This window comes from Polyodon spathula, chromosome 7 (assembly GCF_017654505.1).
Source record: "Polyodon spathula isolate WHYD16114869_AA chromosome 7, ASM1765450v1, whole genome shotgun sequence".
NCBI classification, from domain to species: domain Eukaryota; kingdom Metazoa; phylum Chordata; class Actinopteri; order Acipenseriformes; family Polyodontidae; genus Polyodon; species Polyodon spathula.
In genome coordinates this window covers 23,954,517-23,963,053 of record NC_054540.1, presented here as the reverse complement: position 1 = coordinate 23,963,053, position 8,537 = coordinate 23,954,517, and the positions used below count along the sequence as shown (strand labels likewise).

General features: G+C 36.9%; 1 protein-coding gene across 1 annotated transcript in view; it reads left to right on the top strand.

The window, feature by feature from the left end:
* dnai7 (dynein axonemal intermediate chain 7) overlaps positions 1-8,499 on the top strand; it is a 12,176-nt gene extending 3,677 nt beyond the window's left edge. The window contains exons 9-15 of the mRNA XM_041253916.1: positions 80-194; positions 1,184-1,362; positions 4,921-5,116; positions 5,408-5,622; positions 6,203-6,367; positions 6,839-6,952; positions 7,798-8,499. Of these exons, the coding sequence (XP_041109850.1) occupies positions 80-194; positions 1,184-1,362; positions 4,921-5,116; positions 5,408-5,622; positions 6,203-6,367; positions 6,839-6,952; positions 7,798-8,070 (1,257 nt within the window). The 3' untranslated portion in view covers positions 8,071-8,499. The remainder of the gene's footprint in view (positions 1-79; positions 195-1,183; positions 1,363-4,920; positions 5,117-5,407; positions 5,623-6,202; positions 6,368-6,838; positions 6,953-7,797) is intronic.
* The last annotated feature ends 38 nt before the right edge of the window (positions 8,500-8,537 follow it).

Below are 8,537 nucleotides of genomic sequence, written 5' to 3'. Positions count from 1 at the left end.
AAACAAAGTAATCTGAACTGCAGTTTCTGATAGTAACCCATCCCCTGTTCATATGTGGAAATGTTCTATTATTTATAAGCAGCAGAGTGCTATGAGCTTAATTTCAACTAAAGATGAAACCAGAAGTTTAGCAGAGAAAAACAAAGAAGAGGGAGAAACTAAGACAGATAGCCTAATTGAAGTGAATACTGAAGGTAAGTGAATGAATCTTTCACATTACTGGGAGATATATTATTAAATAGAAAAATTGTATGGATTTGACACATCAGCATTATGTTATCAAATGTATTCTTTTTTTTTTTTTTTTTTTTTTACCCCAGTTTTCTCCCCAATTTGGAATCGCCAGTTGTGTTATTATTAATCTCAGTTCACTGCTGCAACCCCCCACCGTCTCGGGAAATCGAGGCTGAAACACGCGTCCTCCGAAACGTGTTCCTGCCAAGCCGTCATTTTTCACACTGCGGATCCACAGAGAAGCCATCAGACCTTTAGTGCCGGAGGACAACATAGATCTGAATGGCTCCACTGCAGTCCCCCAGGTGCCCTGTCAGCCACAGGGGTCGCTGGTGTGTGTTGAACTGTGGATTGCCCTGCCGACCTAAGCCCTCCCTACCCGGGTGGCATTCGGTCAATTGAGCGCCGCCCCCTGGGAACCCCAGGTCATGGTTGGCAAATGACATAGCCTGGATTGAAACCTGTGATCTCCAGGCTATAGGGAGCATCCATAACTCCACGCGGAGTGCCACTCAGGACCCTCCAACTAATGTATTCTTGTTACTGTTTAGATTCACTTTGTGTAATTTGTGTTATAGTCATCACGGCTGGTGAAGTTTAATCTTCAAGTACATATAGCACACCACCATGTAATCAATAACCGTCCCCTCTCCAACATTCTTAACAGTGTATTTCTCACATCCACTTAAGGCAGTGATGTTGTGAGACATGTGAATGGTGTACCTGAAGTACTTGGTTAAAACATTATTCTCAATGCTTTATTGAGGGGAGGTTTAACACATTTTATAAAAGTCTTCAGGATCTGATGACTGAAACAGAAGAAAGTAAATCTGATATAAAGTGAATCTAAGCAACAATAATACAATATAATTTAAGTTAACTGATATTACCAAGTTGCTCTTTAAGTAGTTCACTAACTTTTAACACTAATTTTAAACACCTTTAAAAGATTGGTTGTGTGCAGTTCAGGAAGCATCACTACCTGCACCGGATGAGGATCAAGAAGATTTTCTAGAGGAAGACACAGTTGACTTGCGTCAGTTCACACCTTTGGGTGGAATCTATTACTTTGATGTGTTTAAGCTTCCACCTCAACCTCAGAATATAAAAGGATGGACAATTGTGCAGGTAAATCAATAACTATTTTACTGGCAAGACATTCTATTTTGATTGGAAGTCATTTAATAATTGTAACACTATCTTATGTAATAATATAGGTCAGTAGTGTGCAACCCCCTTTTCTTAGCATACATTTTGTTGCACACCCCGCCTTGCACGGTTGACACACGCAATTAAAATATAAAGTTAAATTTTAACATTTAACAGGTGTTTTTTTCAATTTAATGTAAATCATGTATTAGTCTATGACCCTTGAGGGCAACCCCTAGGGTGGATGTGGACTTCTGAAGCAGTGCATTGGGATGTAGCGCTTCTTTTGTGCAACTCCAGTCCTGAAGAAGATCTCTTGAATATCTAGCAGAAAGATATATCTTGGGCACGTGGCAGCAACATCTAAGTCAATGCTCCACAGCACAACATGTTTTACATTCAATGTTTTAAGTGTATGGCTGATGTGTAGAAACATTCTTGAGTCAGCCTCTTTGTGGTCTGACTGGAGCTCTTCTACTCTGCTAAACTGCCCTTGTTCCACCACAACTGCCTTTCGTGCCTCTGTGAAGCCACCTGCCAAGAACAACTTTCTTCCATTTGACAATCTTTCTTGGCCAACCTCCACCGAATCATTCATCCAAAAATTAACCATGTTAGCCTTTTTAGCAGAATTAGAAAGCATTTTATGTTGCTGTTTGGGCAGCTCTCGAAGGCTTCCTGCATGTAGATTCTGACACGTCTGGCACTTTCTCCACTTTTGATTGTCTGGTCGTGAGAATATGTGTCACCAACCACTGCAATGTGTTGGAAGTTTTGAGAAAAAATCATTCCTAGAAGTTTCTCAGAAAGGATTTCCAAATGTACGACAATCAGTTCCGTCAGTGCAAACCATGCAGATAATCATCGTGAAGTCAACTACTAGTAGACTTGGATCTGTTGTGTTTGGTATTTCTGGCAAAACATGGTTGCACTTTTGATTGTTTTGTAGAAAGATCCATCCAAATTGAACAGCGGCAAAGGAACAGGGGAATGCTCATGCTTAAGGAAGTCATGGACATCAACATCTCTAGCTTGTGCAATCACTGTCAGTTTGCTGAAAAATTGTCTGTCAATATTAATTGTTTCTATTTTTTGCTTCTGTTTGGAAGAAATTGTTGGGACTGTCAAATGTGTTCAGCTTTGGCCTTTGTACTGGGGCAAAGAAGTCCACTTCACTGGTAGAGATTCTCTTCTTAATGAAGTCTGTAAGCCTCTTCTATCCCTGTCTACGAATTCCACAAAAATTGTTTGCCACGTTTCGTGGTGCTACTGTGGATGTAGTGATGTTCATTAAAGGCTACTTCTTTTCTGAAGTTAAACCAGCTTCAGTCTTAAATGACAATCCTCTCACTCACAGTCTTGACAACTCTTTCCACATCTTCATCTTTGCTTATCCTTGATGAACTAGCTTCCTTGTGGATTCCTGTTAGTACTCTTTGCATCCCACACAGAGACTTGACAAATGATATGCATTCTCCCTTAGGTGGGCAGTTTGGTAATACTTTGGAAGTGCCTGTTTGGTACACAAGTGGTGATTTTTACCACAGTCTTTATTGATTGACTGCTTGTTTCCCATATCATGCCAGATGCCACTGAAAGGTCTTGTGTGATGAACAGACCAGTTTTCGTCAGAGTTCTTGGTACATTTCCGGCTGGTTCTTTTCTAGGAGTTTCCCCGCAATTACATTGCTCATTCCCCAGCTGGCATAGTTTCAGTGGCCACACATGAAATCAAGTGGGATCATTTCAACAAAAGTTTCAAGCTCTATTTTGTGTTTATCATGCCGCTTTGCTGCAGTGTGGTCTAGCAGCAACTGAGACAAGCCTGTCACATAGTTGTCCCACAGAACAAAATGTTTCAGAGCACTGATGCCCATGCTCCGTAAACTTCTCCATGACAACTTGTATTGGATGGAAAACCTGGCTGAACTTTCTGATTTCATCTTGCATGTCTGTTTCGTTCTCATCACACACTTTAGCAATATCAACAAGAAGTTGAATACATCTTGTTATATGCTCTGAAATCTCAGCTTGTAACAGTTGCATCTTCCTTTGCAAGCCAGTCACCAAGGGCCATCCACTTTAGCCTCTGCATGGCCTTATTACTGATCTTGTGTGTGGGAACACCCCTGTTGTAAGCTTTGCTTTTCGTTAGATGAGATATATAATTATTTTTACCCTTAAACAAAATCAAACTAAAATACATATACAAAATTCTATAAGCCATTAAACATTAACTGTTGACAATAATCCTAATTGGATGGCTAGTTTTAAACATTATTTATGATAGATTTTGAACAGAGACATTTACTGCATCTTACCTTCAATGAAAACAACAAGTGACCCAAGTCATGTGATGGGGTGCTGGGTCAAGTCTCCCCACAATCTAGAGGAGCATCCGTTTTTAGTGCTTCCCCTGGCTGCTAAACACTAATTGTTTTTGGAAAATATGCAGAAAGCCACCAGGCTACACACACTATTGAAACAACCATTCTTCATTGGTGGTCATTTTGGGATACCAAGTTCCTCAACAAACCACACTGTAAAAAAATAAAATAAATAAATAAAACTTCAGAAGTCCACATCCACCCTAGGTGTTGCCCACAAGGGTCATAGAAAAGCATGGCACCGTCAGAAATTTTCTAGCTTTATGGGTAAACTAACTCAGAATTTAAGGCCCTTTCAAGAAATAGCATCTAGACTGTATTATTTTCTAGCTTTAACCACAAAAAGTACAGATTTAACTAAATACATAAATATTAACAAACACATTCTTTAAAGTTTTGAAATTTGTACTCAGATATAATTTATAAATGTTGAAAATGCTCATCATAAATTCAACATTTAATAAAATCAGTGTATAATAACTTAAATCTTTTTTTTTTTTTCACTTGGCAATTCAACATTTACCCAACAGATACATCTGCAAAGCTAACATGCAAATGAGCCCCTACCCATTGACGCGTTTGGTTTGGCATTGTATGCTGTAAAGCTGCCCTTTACAATCAGAGAGCTTCCCTGCCTCTTCTGCGTACAATGCCAAAAAAAAAAAAAAAATAAATAAATTAACAATGTTTGTTAACATTTATGTATTTAGCTAAATCTGGACTTTTTTTTGGCTAAATCTAGTAAAAAATATGCGATTTACATTAAATCTGGGAAAGAACACCTGTTTAAATATTAGTGTTTTTTTTCACTTTGCTATTGTAAGTTAGTATACTAGTAGATTATGGTACACCATCATAATAATATTTCGTACCCATATCCTGATAATCTCTTCTTGAATTTCAATAAAACTGGCAGCTTTGTGGCTAAAATGTAATTTGTAGGTACTTTAGTTTTCAGTACAGTCATTTTAGCACCACCTACAGTTAAAATAATACTGTAGGGTTTTTTTTTTACCCCAACTTTGTATCATCTTGTTTTGACTTTTAAAGGAATGTTGATTGATTTAAAATGTAAACCAAAGTTACATTGTTTTTGGTATACACATTGACCTTTCACACTTCTGAAAGCAGTTACGTTTTTTTTTACTAGCTGTTGGATACAGGACTACAGACTTTTCCATACCCCATGGAAACCATCAAATCAAATAACTCTGGTTCTGGGAAATTGGATGAGAAGGAAACGGATAGCAGCAGTTTTACTTTTCCACCAGTAGGTGTCACAATCAGTCTTCCTGACACAGTCATGTTTTTGGAGGACCCTCAGGTTGCTAGATGGGATGCAGAAGGTATTGTATTATTCTTTTTATATTAACAAACACACCTTTGTTTATGTCAGAGACTAAAGTGGAATTAGTGGGGTTTTGTTTTATTTTGTGTTTATTATCATTACAGGTTTTTGATTTACCCACTAATGGGAAATGTGGTCTCTATTTACATTTTGCTTTTAAGCTAGAACTCAAGCAGATTACTTGGCTTGGTGGGGGGCATCTGTGTTCTTTAAATTGAAATTATTTTTTAAATGGCAATTATTTAGATTCTATTGGTAAAATGTTTCTCTTTAAATGTATATTTTGCAGGCAAACAATGGAAAACGGACTGCATTAGTGATGTGAAATATGATAAAGAAGCCAAACGCATTTCCTTCAAGATGGACACTTTTTACACTTTCACACTCCTGCAGGAGTCCCATGTGAACATGCCCTTTCAGTCTTGGGAGCTGAGACCACTGGGTTTAAATAATGCCATTCTAACAGTTACTGCTGCAATTCAAGAAGTAGAAATAATAATTAAGGCAAGTACAATTTAATTGCAAAAAACAAACTGGGCTTTTGATTTAATAAAAAATATTGTTAGAAAATGTCATTCCAATACTATTGTTTGGTTTTCATAGTATTCCCTGGCGTGTGTTCCGATATTGTACATACAAATTATAATTTACTAAATCAGTACTTGACAACTCAAATATTTACCATCACAAAATGACCTGCTTTACTAAAGCTAATTACTGGATGTTGAACTACCTTTGTGGCTTTTCTGATTAGGTTATGAGTGTGTATCTGGGACAAACTGGTAGTAGACCTAAATTGGCCCTTGTATTTACCCCCTGACCTTTCTCAAATGAGGCTTAGGGGTTGATTTGATCAACCTATACCCCACCTGAATAAGCCACATGTGGGTTTGAGAGAGTGTTCTTCATTATCCCTGTATTACCCCTAAAATAAATGGGCAATGCAATCTGAATTGAATCGCTGAAACTGTAAAACGGTCTTTAAAATCCAGCTTATCGTTTGGGTACAGCCATGAACTGTCCAGAGAAGTTCAACATACATTGACATCAGGTCAGACCTAATAATATGATTTTTTAAAAACAGGATGGTCAATGCATGTTGAACTTATTACATTCGAACAAAGATAACCTTTCCCACATCAGAGGAAATTGGATGACCCCGGCTGCTCTCATAAGGGCAATGAGAAGTGCTGGAGTAAACATCTTTGTGGAGGAAGATTCAGAACGATTTGTAAGCTTCAATTCTAAGGTATGGAGAAAAAAAAAAAAAAGTAAAATGTTGCTTAGCAGTACTGTACCAAAGGAAATTCTTAAAGGGATTTTCTTACCCCGTTGCCAGTTTAAAGAAACTGGAAATTGTTAGACCAAAAATTCACTCTACCCAATTCCAAAATAGGTGCCTGCAGGCAGGTATAGACTTTCTGTTGATTTTTATGCACAGACCCTCCAGAATGTTTTGGCTGTTGGCAATATTACAATTAAAAACAACAAAAAAAAGATCTTTAGTGTGGAAAAAATAAAAATAATTTTACAAAGTGCAAACCTTTTAACAAGTTAGCCTAAAATTGCAGGACCAAACCACTACACATTACAAGATACTACCTTAACCATCACATACTGTATTATAAATTTATACATTAATGTTCTTTTTTAATATTCTAACTGTTGTAGAATATTATTTTCACACCAGCAGTTATTATGTATATTCTTTTCACGTTAGAATCCGCAAGCAGAACAAGCTATTTATGAACAGATGGCCCTGGTTTCATCTGCATATGCTTTTTCTTGGAGCAAATGGAATGCAGTGTGTGGCACAGAACACATTGTTATACAGGTATGTTATTAAAACCAAGAGCTACCAGTTTTTGGGGGGATTATTGCACAATCCCATAACTTTAATTAATTAGAACCACTACACTTCCCACAAAACTGATTTTAACTCATTCCAATTGGTCAAAATGAAAACACATGGACTAATTAAGGGTGGGGGCTTTCACCACAGAGCTATCTATCTATCTATCTATATATATATGAGACCAAAGCCTCCAGATACTCCCAAGTTTAGAGACATTAGAGACTGGAACAGGGAAGTTGCAACCGTGAAAGTATTACAAAGGTGGAAGCTGGGTTAATGGGATGTGGTTGATCTACCTGCTGAAATTTATTTTCAGAAAGCTAAAATACGTCAGTGTCTGAACACAAAACTACAACAGTATTGGAGGAACCCCAGAATTCTCTGGCTATAAACACCTGGAGCACACATTGTGCATTCAGATCTACCCATAGGCGATGTTAGGACCTTTGTACACAAAATCATGGTAAATTTATCCTTGTGACCATGACACCATAGGGCCATTATCTGGTTTGAATGTAAGCTACTGTGGAATTGTCTAATTTAACAAAATCAGTAACATTTAAGACATTATGTGCCATATTCTCAAAGCTTTTACTCGAGTCTTTAATTAGCCCCCATGTTTTGATGGAGAAAAACGCTTATAAATATGACGAAATTCAAACTAGGTAATATAGAAGCACCTTCAAGTTGTTTGTTGCTCCATGTGGTAACATTAATATGAATTTTCCTTGGTTTAAAAAAAATTGTAGTTAATGCGAGAAGGAGGAGACACTTTGAAAACAAGGCCCCATGTATTGAATAACCATGTTTTACTTAATTTCCAGGTCAGTGAACACCTTAAGACAGACAATGTGGCAGATGAAGACTGGGCTTTGTATTTGGTAAATGCTAACAGGGCACTGCGGCTAAAGATCACAGAGTACAGTGAGGAATTCTCCACTGATCTGGCAGAAAACAGCGAGTTTCATTCCACGTTTTACCACATGCTGAAAGATGTAATCAGTGATGCAGCGTTGAACAGAATTAATCAATCTCACTATCTTTTTATTGACTGTGTGCAAAAGCTTTTGACTGCGACCAAAGTGCTATCATATTAGTGATCTTTCATACTTTATTATAGAATTACTTTATTGTGCACATCGTTTTCTGAAAAACATTAAAGTCAAAGATTTACATAATTCAAGATTTACATAGTGGCACTTGCTTTTAACATTCAGTCTTTGAAAATTGCAAATGCATATTTCCAAACAAATAATTTACATAACAAAGTGCGTCACACCTGCAGCTCAAAGTATGAACACAATTGAATACTCTACTAGACAAAAGTAATAAGTTAATGTTGTTTACATCAAACCACTTAAAACATCCCAGGATATCACAAAATGTTATTTGTTTAGCAATGTTAATTTAAAAAGGCAGCTTTTTCTGGTCTTTTCTTTAGATAACATTCAGTAACAAAATGAGACTTATTAACATCTGTTAAACCTGAAATAATAAAAAAAGTGTAGATAAGTTAAAAAAAAAAATGCAAATTTGAGTTATTTTTAGCAGCTGTTTTTTTTTT